We start from the raw sequence: 16,471 nt of genomic DNA, 5'->3' as shown, positions 1-16,471 counted from the left end.
TCAGCTTTATTGAGGCATAACTGACATATAAACTTGTAAGATAGGACTGACTTCTGAGAAGTTTCCATTGCTGGAGGCAAGATGAAGATTAGGAGTTGGTGTCTTATTCAGGCTGCTGTAGCAAAAGACCCTAGCTGGCCACTTTATAAACAACAAACATTTATTTTCTACAGTTCTGGAGGCTGGGAAGTCCAACATTATGGTACCAGATGATTCAGTGTCTGGTGAGAGCCTACCTCCTACATGGCTCATTGTGCTGTAACCTCACATGGGTGCTAAGGATAAGAAAACCGTCTGGCGGTCATTTATAAGAACCTAATCTCATTCACAAGGGCTCTGTCCTCATGACCTAATCACCTCTGAAAGGTTCCACTGCCTAAAAATATAATTTTGAGCATTAGATTTTAACATGTGAATTATCAGGGGGGTGGGGGAGGGATGTGGCATACAATACATTCAGACCATAGCAGCTGGTGAAGGAGTTAGAAGACCAGTAAAGGAACCACAATGACATAAGGGTGCCAGTCAAGGAGTTTTAAGAAGAAGGCGTTACTACATACATCAGAAGCTTCAAGTAGTTGGAAGATAAGGGCTAAAAGGCGAATGAAGGAGACAGGGGTTTATTTTATATGCAGGGCTTCCAGAACTGTCTCAGTTGTATCTACGAATCTTTGAAGTAAGATTCAGGAATCGTCCCCCTAATCACCAGGACCACATGCCTGGAAAGTACGTGACATTCAAGATCAAGGGTCAGAAAATACAGCAGAAACAATAAAAACGGCAACTAGCCTTGTCCCAAATTACTATAGTGCTTAAAGGTAATGGACCTCTCACAAAATAGGTAGTAAGAGAGCGGAGCCCACACAGACAGACCTCCTTCCTGTAGACCCCCGCAAACAGTCACTGGGTCTCCCAGAGGGGAGTGAGAGTTATTGCCGTATTCTTGTGCGTAAGGCAACTGAAATGGAATTGCTCATGCATGAAAAAGATCTCAAAACTTAAAAGTCTGTGACACAAATTTAAAAGTGTTATTTCAGGGCACCTGGGTGGCTCAGTTGGTTGGGCGGCTGACTTTGGCTCAGGTCATGATCTCACAGTCCATGTGTTCTGTACTGACAACTAGCTCAGAGCCTGGAGCCTGTTTCAGATTCTGTATCTCTCTCTCTCTCTCTGACCCTTCCCTGCTCACACTGTCTCTCGCTCTCTCAGAAATAAATAAAACATTAAAAAAAATTTTTTTAAGTATTATCTTAAAACTGCACTTGAGAAAGTGTCAACTGATGAGCAATTACTGAATTGCTTTTTTCTTTTCCATCCCCTCTATAATGAAAACCTAGCTTTCAGGGTAGGACAAAAAAGAAGAGGTCTTAAGAACAACACATAAATGTGGGTTGCTTTTTTAACATGTTGTTTCCATAAAAACTTTCAGGAAAATCATAGTGGTAGAAGGTTTGGGGGTTTTTAGATAAACTAAAAAAAATAAGAATTTGAAATCACTAATATGAAACCCAAACCAATACTGATACTTAAAACATAAAAGACATAGAACAGAAGGAAAGATAGCATGGAGTCCAGTTAAAATATCTATATTGCCAAACCTAGTGAATAAGCGAAATCTAACCATATGTGTGTGGAGAGAGAGAGGAAGAGGAAGGTAAAGAAATGAGTAGGTTTTACCAAAAGACTAAATCCCACCCCACAGGTAAATTTTAATTTGGACATAAAAAGTAATAGTTGTAGGGGTGCCTGGGTGGCTCAGTTGGTTAAGCATCTGACTTTATACTCTCCCAGTTTGTGAGTTCGAGTCCCATGTTGGGCTCTGTGCTGACACTCAGAGCCTGGAGCCTACTTCAGATTCTGTGTCTCCCTCTCTCTGCCCCTCTCCCACTTGCACTCTGCCTATCTCTTTCTCTCTGTCAAAAATAAATAAACATTTTAAAAAAACCCTGAAAATAAAAAAAGTAATAGTTGTATAAGAAGAGGACTCTGAGGGGCACCTTGGTGGCTCAGTCAGTTAAGTGTCCGACCCTTGATTTCAGCTCAGGTCATGGTCTCACAGTTGGTGGAATTGAGCCTTGTGTAGGCCACGGAGCCTGCTTGGGATTGGGGTTCTCTCTCTCCCTCTCTCTCTGTCACTCTCCTCCCCTGCTTGTGTGCTCTCTCTCTCAAAATAAATAAATAAACCCTATAATAAAAAGAAGAAGACGACGACCCTGAGCCAAACCATTCTTAATCTTTCCTCGCTCAATGATGTCTTCCTATAGCTTTTCTTTCGAAAGAGGGAGAACAAATTTTTTTTCTGGAAATATCTTTTTAATATCTTTTTAATAGAGTTCCTCAGTTGAATGTAAATTTCCTGCCTCAATTACACAGAAAATTTTTAGATACTCTGTATAGCCCTTAGAGCTTCCAGAGAGCTTTTGTGAGTGATTCGCACCCACATGCTGTCTGGAAGTAGCATGTGGAATTCACACAGAGCTGCACTTGGAGCAGAGGCAAGACCGGAGCATCTGCACTTATGCATGCTGAATAGGACAAAACAAAAAAAGGGTGATTCATACTTAAACATTTTTATAAAGCCCTATATCTATTTTCTTAACTTCAACTGGTATGAATAAGTTTGCTTTTATAAATACTAGAAGGAAGTGTGGCATTTTATAAAATATATATTCAGTAGAAGGTAAGATCTTGACTTCTTTTCTGACCATGGCTTAGACTACAGATTTGGCACTTTTCACTTGACCTGAAAGGAAGCAGATTTTAAAATTACATTTAATTAATATAAATTGTAATATAAAACAAAAATGAAGCCCATTGTTAAAATAATTGCCATGAAATAAATATGTCCCAGTCCAAACCAGTCATTAATTAAGCCTTGGTGTTGGTATATCAATTCAAGTATTCTCCTCTTTTTTTTTTAATTTAAAGGTATAAGGTCACATTTCTCATATAATCGGTATTACTGTTCCTAATTCTGCCATCGAATAGAATAACTGAATAAACCGCTTAACCTCAACAGTCTTCACTTTCCTCCTTGTAACATGAGGAGGTCATTTGAGAGGTCCCATCAAGACTTAACACTTCCATCATGTGAAGGTATAAGATACTGAGGTGCTTGGAGGGGATATAGAAGATCGGGGGTGGGGGTGGGGAGAGCTGATTCTTCCTAAGCGATGAGAAGGAAGGAGGGAGAGGTGATGCCCAGGCTAATGGCAGTGGTAGAACAGGGGGAAAGGGTGAGAACCAGATTGTACCACAATGACTCAGGCCTTAGTCATCTCACTGCTGGACTATAGTGGTTTCACTCTCTCCAGTCTCTCCTTCACCCATTTTATAAGGAAAGCCATATTATTCTCTCCTACTTAATCCTTCTCTGCTTCCCCCAAAGCATTTAATGACAGCCCTCTGCCCTGGATAAAGACCAAATTTCTAAGCTTATAAATTCAGTACTTTTAATGAAATGAGCATAAGTTAACTTTCCAACCTTATTTTTCACTGTTCCTCACAGACTCAACTACAATTAGCCAGATAGATCCTGGCCACTTCCCCATTCCCACCTTTGAGCCTTTCGTCATCTTATTGTGCCTTCATTCCAGAACTCCCCTCATATTCCATCCTGGCTACCCGTCCTTTCAAGCGATTCCTCTTTCTTCATGATACTTCCTCCTAATAGTTAGGCTTCTCGGAACATACAAAGCACTGAGTTTATCTTTTCTGGTTTATATGTTTACTCACCAACTGGGTGGTGGGCTCCTTAAGGACAAGGACAGTGTAAAGCATCTGTCTCCCTTCAGGGGACCTAGGAATGTGCTATCTATGCCTGTGCTCAATAGATGTCTGGTAAAGATGGCAAAGGATATTCTGCCATACTACCTAGATTAGATTGTCTTAACATTTAAAAAACCATAGTCCCTTTTGATTAAAAAAAAAAAATCTTACATACTCAATATCCACATTCAAAAGAATGAGTTCACATCATACACAAAAAAATAACTCAAAATGGACCATAGAACTAAATGAAAAAAGATAAAATTACAAAAGTCTTACAAAAAAACCTGTAAGAGTGAGTCTTGGTGATCTTGGGTTAGGCAATGTTTGTTACATATGACACTGAACGCACAGGCAGCAAAAGGGAAAATAAGGTAAACTAGACTTCAAACTTAAAGGCTTGAGGCTTTTGCCTCAAAGGACACAATTATGAAAATAAAAAGATAACATACAGAATGGGAGAAAATATTGGCAAATCATATATCAGATAAGGGAACTGAATTCAAAATACATAATGAACTCCTACAAGTCAACAAGAAAGACAACCCAATTTAAAAATGGGCAAAGGAGTGGTGACTGGGTGGCTCAGTCAGTTAAGCATCCGACTTCAGCTCAGGTCATGACCTCATGACTTGTGAGTTCAAGCCCCATGTTGGGCTCTGTACTGACAGCTCAGAGCCTGGAGCCTGCTTCAGATTCTTTGTCTCCCCCTCTCTCTGCTCCTTCTCCTGCTTGTGCTCTGTCTTTCTCTCTCTCAAAAAATAAAAACTAAAATAATTTTTTAAACAGGCAAAGGATTAAAATAGACACATCCCCAAAGAAAATATACAAATAGCCAGTAAGCACATGAAAAGATGTTTAACATGATGAATAATTAAGGAAATGTAAATCAGATCTACAGTAAGATATTACTTCACACCCACTAGGATGGCTAAAGTTCTTTTTAAAAGACAATAATAAATGTTGATAATGATGTGGAAATTGGAATCTTCATGTACACTGTTTATTGGAAATGTTCTGCAGTTCCTTAAATGATGAGGCACAGAGTTACCATATGGCCCAGCAATTCTCCCAAGAGAAATGAAAACATGCAGTCACACAAATTTGTACACAAAAGTTCACAGAAGCACTACTTACAAGAGTCAAAAGCATGGAAACTCAACTACTGAATGGGTATGTTTGAATCCATACAAGAATATTATTCAGAACAAAGAGGAATACGGAAGTATGTTACAACATGTATGGACCTTGAAAACATGAGAAATGAAAGCAGCCAGACACAAAATGGCACAGATTGTATGATTCTATCCATGAAATGTCCACAACAGGCAAATCTTTAGAAATACAAAAGATAAATGGTTGTAGGAGTCTTGTGGGAGGGAGGGTTGGGGGTGATTGCCAATGGGTATGGTATTTCTTTTTGGGTTGTTTATGTTCTAAAATTAGATGGCGGTGATGATTATATAACTGAATATATTGAAAATCCCTGGATTGTATATTTTTAAATGGTGAATTTTATACTGTAAGAATTAAATCTCAATAAAACTGATATTTAAAAAATTCTTAGGTATGCCTGCCATCAAGTGCAGCTTCCCCATTGACAGGAGACTGTACCCACAGTAAGCTTTTCAAAGCACAGTTATAATACTGAAAGTGCTTTCCAAATTTTGCCATTCTACCTCCTAGAAGGATATGCTTTTCTAATTTAAAATCAAAGGTACAATAAATTATATAAAATTAATAAATAATGGTAACAATATTAAGATTAATATTAGACATTCTCTACAGAAATTATTGTTATTATCAATATTGAAACTAATAGTAAATCTAGGGAGTTGTATCACACTTGTATCATGAGCTTGTAAAAGGTTAATGAAGATTGTTAAAATCAGAAGATTGTTAATCCCAGAAATAACACTGAACTAATATTCATCTTTTCTGACATTCAAACCATTTTTATCCCAAACTTACGTGGTGTTGCCATTTTTGTGAAGATAGGAGTCACAATATCTTCCAATTGTTGTTTCTGCTCTAAAAGCTCGCTAATGGTGGCTTCCAAATGGGTTTCCAACCACTCATTTTTAATACGGCATTCACTGAGGATGGTATTCTACAGATAGAAACAGAGAATTTACTTTCCACTTGTTTATTGAAAAATAAAACTCTATAGGATCTCTGAACTAGCACTGTGCAATAGAACTTTCTGTGATGGTAGACATGCTCTATCTGCATCATCCAATAGTCACCATTTGACATTTACATCCATTGAGTCCTAGAAAAGGGACAGGTGTGACTGAGGAACTCTATTTAATTTTAATTAATACTAACTTAAAATAGCTACATTTGGCTAGTGGCTGCTATATTGGACAGTGCAGCTCTAACATTAGTGGAATGTTGCTTAAAATAAAACTCGTAGTTTACAGTCCTGAAGCTGTGGGTCAGTGTACACCCTCTCCCTAATTATTTTCATTGAGTCCTGTGATAAAAAGATGTGTTTGCAAAGTTTGGAGAAGAATAGATGGATGTTATGAACTGGATGCAACTCAACAGGCATATTATTCTCCCTCGGAGGGTTCAGAGGAGAGGAAGTACCAGAAATGCAAGAAGAGCTCCACCTTGCTGAAAATGTCTCAATTTGCATCAAAGCTATCTCAGCACACACACAGCAAACTGAGAGTGTCTGATTTGAGTTTATTGTTCTATGATTCATAATAAGAGAAAAGAATGCATTTCTTGCATGTCCTGTTCCTATTATTAAATAAATAGTAGTGTACGCAGACATATGTGGAATCAAATGCATTTGGAAGGATGTCCATAAGCAAATTAAGGATAAATATGTAGTTTAAAAAAATTTAATATGTATAGTGTAACTCCAATCATATAAAAAAACAAAATCTTATAAAACTATATGTGTGAATACGTATGTTTATATAACTGAAATGGTGAAATTTGTATGGTGAAATTAACAGGAGATTGTTACTGGAACCCCAGGGCAGTAAGACTGGAAATGGAAGAAAGAAAGCTATTAAGTTTTCTTTAGGCATTTCAATTTTATTCTAGTTATTACTATATGTACATAATATTTTCTAGTTCAAATAACCAAACATTTAAAAATTGAAATTTAAAAAAGTTTTTATAGTAACTAGTTGAACAGAGTACTGTCTGTGCCCAGAAATTTTTCTTTCCTAGATTTAATAGCTGCAATAGCTATCCTAACAGAATTTTGTCTATATTTTGTTGGTTTCATAAGAGATATTGTAAAGTGTTTTACAAACCATAAGTGAAATGTGTAACTTATCATGTTCTCAGGCTTGGGGATGTCTTAACACTTTTAGCAATAGCTAATTCTTTTTCATCAGAATTAGAAGTCACAGGGAATTCACAGAACATCCTGCACAGAAATACAAGAGATAATTTAAAATCAAACCACATTTCGAGTACCTGGAGCATATCTTACATCCAAAGCAATAAATTAGTTCACATGTAATGCTTAGTATATGGTAAATGTGGCAAGCTGGCTTTATAATTAGCTGTCTTTATATTTTTGTCTTTTTTTACCATCATGTAAAATATGATGCATTTAATGAATATGTAATGTAGATATACATAGATACTGAAATATGATGTATATATAGGTTTTAAAGCAAAACTTAATGAAATAAATATCAGTGGACCTCATTATTGAACAGAATAGCCAGAACATTGCCGGTACTATTAACACTATTTTCTGTGCTTCTCTCCTAATTCATCCTCTTGCCCTCCTCCAATGGATAATCACAATCTGTGTTTATAATTTTTCTTTTCTTTTTTAATAGTTTTACTCCACAGGTAGGTATCTCTAGACAATATAGTTTCATTTTGCTTGGTTTTGAGCTTTATGAAAATCTCTACAGTCTTTGGTGATTTTTTATCAACTTCAACAATACGTTTCAAAAATGTATCTATGTTTTTGGGTATAATACTCAGTACATGCATCTCTATGTCACTCTTAAATATTATTTCATTTAATTTTTATCATTCTATCTCTTATCAGTAGTTTACTAAGGGAGGGGGGAAGGAAGGAATCAGGGTAGGTAAGAGGGAAGGAGGAAGGGAGGGAGGGAGAAAGACAGCAGTAAGGACCACCACCTACCTCTATAGCATTAGTATAAGAAACTAAAGATATAAGGCAAAAATCTCAAAAGACATCTGAACAAACAGTAGTCACAACGCAGTACCTTGTCTTCCTTCAAGAGCTTCCCTTGTCCCTTTTCTGTGTCTGTAACAGCTGCAGAGATCTTTGCAATATACTTTTTCAGAGCCAGCCTTGCATCTGAAGAAATAGGACAATAAATAGCACAATAATAAGACAAAGACTAAAAATATCCTCAACTATTTACACTATACTATTATACATCCAGAGTTTATAAAGACTGCATGTAGGAGATTTGTTGAGGTTACTTTCGTTGAATTTCAAGATAGATAATACTCAACTAGCACAGGGCTTTGGGACACACTGTGTTCCTAAAATCATAGCTAAAATTTTGAAGACAAATAAACATGTGACACTTAATCCCAATGAGATCGTGTGCCATTAAAATATCTCCTTAAAACATCTACTCTGGAGGGGCACATGGGTGGCTCAGTTGGTTGAGTATCCAACTCTTGATTTTGGCTCAGGTCATGATCCCAGGGCCATGGGATCAAGCCCGCTGTCATGCTCCACACTAAGCATGGAGCCTGCTTAAGATTCTCTCTCTTTCCCTCTCTCCCCCTTTCCCTCACTCTCTCCCTCAATAAAAAAATAAATAAATAAATAAAAATAATCTACTCTGGAGAAAGGAACAAAAACTCATTTCCAATAGAAAAACTGTTACTTGCTTTACCCTTTATGATCCTTCAAAATAAATTCCAAAATATTTTTTTAAGAAAGCTTTCTTTTAAAAGAAATTTTTTAAGAAATATCTTCTTTTAAAAGAAAAATATTTAAAATAATTCCATTCACTATAGCACCCACAGTAATGTCATCACAAAATCTGCAAGACTTGTTCGAATAAAATTACATTTGAGAGAAATAAAAAATTCAAATAAATGAAAAGGCTTACCATATTCCTAGATGAAACTGAATATTGCAAATTGTAAGTAAGCTCTAAATTAATTTGAAGGTTGATGTATTTGTTCCCTGTGGCTGCTATAACAAATTGCCACAAATTTTGGTGGCTTAAGACAACAAAAATTTGGGGCGCCTGGGTGGCGCCCCAGTTCTAGAGGCCAGAAGACTGAAATTGGTATCAATGGACTAAAGTCAAGCTGTTGGCAAGGCTGAATCCTTCAGAGGGCCTTAAGGGGAAAACCCATTTTCCTGCCTGTTTCAACTGCTAGTGGTGGCCTGTATCCTTGACTGGTAGGGGGCTCCTTCTTCTATCTTCAAACTACAATAGGTCTCACCTGGATAATCCATAATAATCTCCCTGTCTCAAGATCCTTAACTGAAGGATCTACAAAATCCCTTTTGCCATATGAAGTAACATTCATAGGATCCAGGGATAATGACCTAGATATCTTAGGTAGCCACTTTTAACTCATCACAGCCTGCCCTAAAGTTCACATCTATCCCACTTGCAAAATACAATTACTCCATCCCAACATCCAAAAGTCTCAACCCATGACAACATCAACCCATGTCCAAATGCTCATTCAAAATATCATCAGTTCAAAAGTCTCAAATTTCATCATCTAAATCATTTAAACAAGCTATGGGTGAAACTTTGGTGTTATCCATCATCTTGGATGATGTAGATTCCTCTCCATCTACAGACTTGTGAAACTAGAAAATAAGTTCTCTACTTCCAAAATATAATGGTAACAGTTGTAGACACTGCCTTTCATAAAAGGAGAAAGTGGAAGGAAAACAGGAGTCACCAGTCCCAGGTGATTTTAGGATCCCACAAGGCATTTCCTATTTGGTGTCAAGACCTAGGATGAATTCTCTGTGCCACAAGGCTCCATCCTCTTGGCCTGTGGCTCCAGCCCAAGTCATCCTTTTTGAGGACAGGTAGCATGTGTTTACAGATGAATAATCTCATCAGTCCATTTCCTGTCTGTAGGGTTTGGGGAATCCAGTAGCCTTTTTCCTTTTTGTTTTCTCTATGTCCCTTTGTTCAAACTGACAACATAATATTCTCAAAAACGTTGTGAGTCTCCTTGCAGGTCACAGAGACTCATTCCATTAAACAAGAGGCTCCTCCACAGGTCTTCATTGGATAATTTCATTTCATTTCTGACTTCTGCCAAAATGGCTGAGGGGAGCCATGAGTAATACACTCAATCTTCTCAGCACCCACAAAACACTGTCCAGCCACATCCTTGCTTTTTCTACAAAGCATGCTTTCCTGACAATGGATCTTCTAATTTTAGCACTTTTGCTACCTGGATAGGCTGAGAATTTCCCAAATAATCAAGTCCTCTTTCCTTTTCAACATAACAGTTGTTTTTCCTCAATTTATCATTCCCCTCTCACATTTTACTGCAAGCAACAAGAAGAAACCAGGCCATGCCTTCAACACTTTGCTTGGAAATCTCTTCAGCTACATATCCATGTTCCCCACTTACAGGTTTTGCTTTCCATATATGGACAGGACACAATTCTGTCAAGCTTTCAGCCATGGTGCCCTTCCTCCAGTATCCAATAACATGCTCATTTCCTTCTGAGCCCTCTCCATCAGCAACTCTAATGTGTTTCTACCAATAATCTGCTGAAGACAACCTAGGTTTTTCCTATTCTACACCTCAAAACTCCTCCATCTACTTATTACCCAAGTCCAAAGCCACTTCTACATTTTTGAGTACTTGTTACAGCTGTGCCTCACTTCCAGGCACCAAAATCTGTATTGGTTCCCTATGGCTGTTCTAACAAATTATCACAGACTTGATGGATTAAAACACTAATTTGTTCTATTACAGTTCCAGATGCCAGAAGTCTGAAATTGGTATCACTGGACTAAAGTCAGGCATGGGCAGGGTTGATTCCTTCTGGAGGCCTGAGGGAAAAACTATTCCTTGCCTTTTTCACCTTCTAGCAATTCTATTTCCCTCAGATTGTGGCTCCTCCCAACACCTTCAAAGTGCATCCACCAATCTCTGCTTCTAGCATCACTTCACCTTTTCCTCTTCATGTCAAACATCTACTTCCCTCTTATAAGGACACTTGTGATTATTTTTAGGGTCCATCAGGAGAATCCCAGATAATGTCTCAATCTCAAAACCCTTAATCATATCTGCAAAGTCCATTTTGCCCTATAATATTCATAGCTTCCAGTGATTAGGACCAGGATATCTTTTGGGGCCATTATCCAGTCTACCATGATCAGTATACAATCTCATGAAACTCCACATATGAGTTTTTGAGAGACTTTTAAAAATCACTGTACACAAGAAAATGGCAGCAGAGTAGGACGACCCTAGGCTCACCTCATCCCATAAACCCAACTAGACAACTGTCAAATCATCCCAAATACTCCAGAAATGAACCTGAAGACTAACAGAACAAATTCCACAACTAAAGGGTGAGAGGAGGCCATATTGAAGAAGAAGGAGGAGGAGGAGGAGCAGGAAGAGGAGGAGGCAGAGACTTAGACAAAATGCCAAGACAAAGGAATTCATCCCAAATGAAAGAACAAGATAAGATCACAGCCAGCGATCTAATCAAAACGATATAAGTAACATGCCTGACCGAGAACTTAAAGCAACAGTCATAAGGATATTCATAGGGCTGAAGAAAAGAATGGAAGACCTCAGGGAGACCATTACCACAGAGATAAGAATTAAAAAGAATCAGTCAGAGGGGTGCTTGGCTGGCTCAGTCAGTTAAGCATCAGATTCTTGGTTTCAGCTCAGGTCATGATCTCATGAATTCAAGTCCTGCATTGGGCTCCACACTAACAGTGCAGAGTCTGCTTGAAATTCTTCCCCACCAACCCCTCCCCCCTCTTTGCTGCTGGCCCCTCTTGCTCTCTTGGTCTCTCAAAACAATAAATAAATAAACTCTAAAAATTTTTTTAAATGAATCAGAAATGAAAAATGCAATAATTGAGATTGAAAACAGGCTTGATACAATGAACACAGCTGGAAGAAGCAGAGAAATGTAAGTGATATAGATGATAAAATAATGAAAAATAAGGAAGCTGAACAAAAGAGAGAAAGGAGAATTAAGGAACATGAGAAAAATTAGGGAACTCAGTGACTCTATCAAAAGTAATAACATTCATATTATAGGAGTCTCAGAAGAAGAAGAGAGAAAAGAGGACAGAAAATTTATTTGAAGAAAGAATACCTGAAAACTTCCCTAATCTGGGGAAGGAAACAAACCTCCAGGAGGCACAGATAATTCCCATCAAAATCAACAAAAGCAGGCCAACATCAAGACATATTGTAATTAAATTTGCAAAATACAATGATAAATAAAAATCTTAAATGTAGCAAGACAAAAGAAGTCTTTACCTTACAACTGAAGATCCATAAGGCTAGCTGCAGATTTATCAAAAGTAACATGGCAGGCCAGAAGGGAATCACATAATGTATTCAAGTGCTGAATGGGGAAAAAATCTGCAACCAAGAATACTCTCTCCAGAAGGCTATCATTCAGAATAGAAAAAGAGATACAAGTTTCCCACACAAACAAAAACTAAGAGTTCGTGACCACTAAACCAGCCCTGCTGCTTAAAGGGGACTCTGAGAAAACAAGTCCAAAGGTGACAAAGAAAGGAACAGAGAAAACATCCAGAAACAATGACAAAACAAGTTAAAAGAAAACTGGCACTAAATATGTATCTATCAATAATGAGTCTGAATGTAAATGGACTAAATGCTCCAATCAAAACACAGTGTCAAAATGAATAAAAAAAAAAAAAAAAGATCCATCTATATACTGCCTGCAAGAGACTCATTTTATTTTATTTTTTTTAGTTTATTGTCAAGTTGGTTTCCATATAACACCCAGTGCTCATCCCAATAAGTGCCCTCCCTCATTCCCATCACCCCCTTTCCCCTTACCCCCACCCCCATCAGCCCTCAGTTTGTTCTTAGCATTCAAGAGTCTCTCATGGTTTGCCTCCTCTTCTTCTCCCTCATGGTCCTCCATTAGCTTCCTCCTAATCCACCTATATGTGCAAACATATGGTATCTGTCCTTCTCTGCCTGACTTATTTCTCTCAGCATAACACCCTCTAGTTCCATCCATGTTGCTACACATGGCCAGATTTCATTCTTTCTCATTGCCATGTAGTATTCCATTGTATAAATATACCACATCTTCTTGATCCATTCGTCAGTTGATAGACACTTAGGTTCTTTCCATGTTTTGGCTATTGTTGAAAGTGCGGCTATGAACATTGGGGTACATGTGTCCCTATGCATCAGCACTCCTGTATCCCTTGGGTAAATTCCTAGCAGTGATATTGCTGGGTCATAGGATAGCTCTACTGTTAATTTTTTGAGAAACCTCCATACTGTTTTCCAGAGGGGATGCACCAGCTTACATTCCCACCAACAGTGTAGGAGGGTGCCGATTTCTCCACATCCTTGCCAGCATCCAGAGTCTCCTGATTTGTTCATTTTAGCCAAAAAGACTCATTTTAGACCTAAAGATACCTGGAAATAGAAAGTGAAGCGATAAAGAAACATTTATTATACAAATGAATGTCAAAAGAAAGCTGGAGTAGCAAAACTTTTATTGGTTAAACTGACTTTAAAATGAAGACTGTAACAAGAAATGAAGAAGGGTACTATATCATAATAAAGAGAATATTCCAACAAGAAGATCTAACAATTATAAATATCCATGCACCCAACATGAGAGCACCCAATACATAAAACAATTAATAACATATAGGTACTAATTGATAATAATACAATAGTAGGAGACTTTAACACCCCACTGACATTAATAGACAGAGCATCTAAACTGAAAATCAACAAGGAAACAACAGTTTTGGAAGATACACTGTACCACATGACCTTAGGAGGTATATTTAGAACATTTCATCCTAAAACACAAAATACACATTCTTTTTAAGTACACACGGGACAGTCTCCAGAATAGACCATATACTACGTCACAAACCAAGCTTCAACAAGCACAAAAAGACTGAGATCATACCATGTATATTTTCTTGCCACAATACTATGAAACTTGAAGTCAACCACAAGAAAAAATTGGAAAGTCTACAAATATGTGGAGGTTAAACAAATATGCTACTAAACAATGAATACATCAACCAGGAGATCAAAGATGAAATAAAAAATACATGGAAACAAATGAAAGTGAAAACACAATAGTCCAAAACCTTTGGGATGGAGCAAAAGTGGTCCTTAGAGGGAATTATATAGCAATACAGGCCTATCTTAAAAAGCAAGGAAAATCTCAAATAAACAACCCAAGTTTACACCTAAAGGAGCTAGAAAAAGAACAACAAATGAAACCTAAAGCCAGCAGAAGGAAGAAAATAATAAAGATTAGAGTTGAAATAAATGATAAAGAAACTAAAAAAACAAAAACAAAAACAAAACAAAACAGTAGAAAAGATCGATGAAACTAGAGGCTGGGACTTTGACAAAATTAATACAACTGATAAACCTCTAGCCAGACTTATCAAACTGAAAAGAGAAAGGACCCAAATAAATAAAATCACAAACAAGAGAGGAGAAACAACAACTAACACCACAAAAATATAAACAATTATATTTCATATATATTATGAAAATCTATATGCCAACAAATGGGACAACCTGAAAGGAACTGGTATATTTCTAGAAACATACAGATTATCAAAACTGCAACAAGAAGTAGAAAAGTGGAACAGACTGATAACCAATTGAATTGGATTCAATTCAAGAAATTGAATCCAAAATAAAAAGTCTCCCAACAAACAAAAGTCCAGGGCCAGATGGCTTCACAGGAGAATTCAACCAAACATTTCAAGAAGAGTTAATGCCTATTCTTCTCAAAGTATTCCAAAGAAATAGAAATGGAAGGAAAACTTCCAAATTCATTCTATGAGGCCAGCATTACCCTGATACCAAAACCAGATAAAGTCTCCACTACAAAAGAGAACAACAGGTCAATACCCCTGATGAACATGGACACAAAAATTCTCAATAGAACTAGCAAATGGAATCCAAAATACATTAAAAGAATCATTCACCAGGATCAAGTGGGATTTATTTCTTAGCTGCAAGAGTGGTTCAATATTTGTAAATCAATCAATGTGATACACATTATTAAGAGAAAAGAACCATATGACTGCTGTTTCAATAGATGCAGAAAAAGCGTTTGACAAAGTAAAACATCCATTCATGATAAAAAACGCTCAAAAGTAGAGTTAAAGGGAACATAACTCAACATAATAAAAGCCATAAATGAAAAATTCACAGCTAATATCATCTTCAATGGGGAAAACTGAGAGCTTTTCCTCTATAGTCAGGAACAAGACAGGGATGTCCACTTTGGCCACTGTTATTTAACATAGTACTGGAAGTCCTATCCAAACAGTCAAATACAAAGAAATAAAAAGCATTCAAATTGGCAAGGAAGAAGTCAAACTTTCACTATTTGCAGATGACATGGTACTGTATAAAGAAAACAAAAAATTGCTAGAACTGATTCACAAATTCAGTAAATTCACAGGATACAAAATCAGCGCACAGAAATTTGTTGCATTTCTATACACCAATAATGAAGCAGCAGAAAGACAAATTAAGAAATCAATCCTATTTACAACTGCAGCAAAACCCATAATATTCCTATGAATAAACCTAACCAAAGAGGTGAAAAGACATTCCATGCTCAAGGATTCAAAGAACAAATATTGTTAAAATGTCTATACTACCACAAGCCAGCAAAGAAAAGCAAAGCTGGAGCATCACAATTCTGGACTTCAAGTTATATCAAAAAACTTTAGTGATTCAAAACACTATGATACTGGCACAAAAATAGACACAGAATAGAAAACCCAGAAATCAACCTACGACTATGTGGTCAATTAACCTTCGAAAAAGCAGGAAAGAATATCCAGTGGGAAAAAGACAGTCTCTTCAACAAATAGTGTGGGGAAACTGGACAGCAACATGTGAAAGAATAAAACTGAACCACTTTCTTACATCCTACACAAAAATAAATTCAAAATGGATGGAAGACTTAAATGAGAAACTTAAAGCCATTAAAATCCTAAAGAACAGAGGTAGTAACCTCTTTGACACCAGCCACACTAATTTCTTTCTAGATATGTCTCTGTGGGCAAGGGAAACAAAAGCAAAAATAAAATATTGGACTAAATAAATAAATAAATAAACTATTGGGATTTCATCAAAACAAAAGTCTTATGCACAGGAAAGGAAACAATCAACAAAACTAAAAGGCAAACTAAAGAATGGAGGCAATATTTGCAAATATCTGATAAAGTGTTAGTATCTAAAATACACAGAACTTAGGACATCCAGATGGCCAACAGACACATGAAACGATGCTCAGCATCCCTCATCATCAGGGAAATACAAATCAAAACCACACTGAGATACCACTTCACACCAGCCAGCGTGGCTAAAATGAGCAAATCAGAGAACTCTAGATGCTGGCGAGAATGTGGAGAAACGGGCACCCTCCTACACTGTTGGTGGGAATGTAAACTGGTGCAGCCCCTCTGGAAAACAGTGTCAAAAAAAAAAAAAA

General features: G+C 37.1%; 1 protein-coding gene across 2 annotated transcripts in view; it reads right to left on the bottom strand.

Moving 5' to 3' along the window:
• Window positions 1–2,309: 2,309 nt before the first annotated feature.
• Window positions 2,310–16,471, bottom strand: part of ANKRD45 (ankyrin repeat domain 45) — a 48,418-nt gene continuing 34,256 nt past the window's right edge. For both annotated transcript variants that reach the window (XM_039242368.1, XM_039242369.1), the window contains exons 4-6: window positions 7,986–8,080; window positions 5,740–5,878; window positions 2,310–2,743 (exon numbers count right to left, since the gene is read on the bottom strand). In XM_039242368.1, the coding sequence (XP_039098299.1) occupies window positions 2,712–2,743; window positions 5,740–5,878; window positions 7,986–8,080 (266 nt within the window). In that variant the 3' untranslated portion in view covers window positions 2,310–2,711. The remainder of the gene's footprint in view (window positions 2,744–5,739; window positions 5,879–7,985; window positions 8,081–16,471) is intronic.

Source organism: Hyaena hyaena, unplaced genomic scaffold (genome assembly GCF_003009895.1).
Source record: "Hyaena hyaena isolate Hyena2069 unplaced genomic scaffold, ASM300989v1 scaffold_209, whole genome shotgun sequence".
Classification (NCBI taxonomy): domain Eukaryota; kingdom Metazoa; phylum Chordata; class Mammalia; order Carnivora; family Hyaenidae; genus Hyaena; species Hyaena hyaena.
This window is presented reverse-complemented; position numbering and strand designations above follow the sequence as displayed.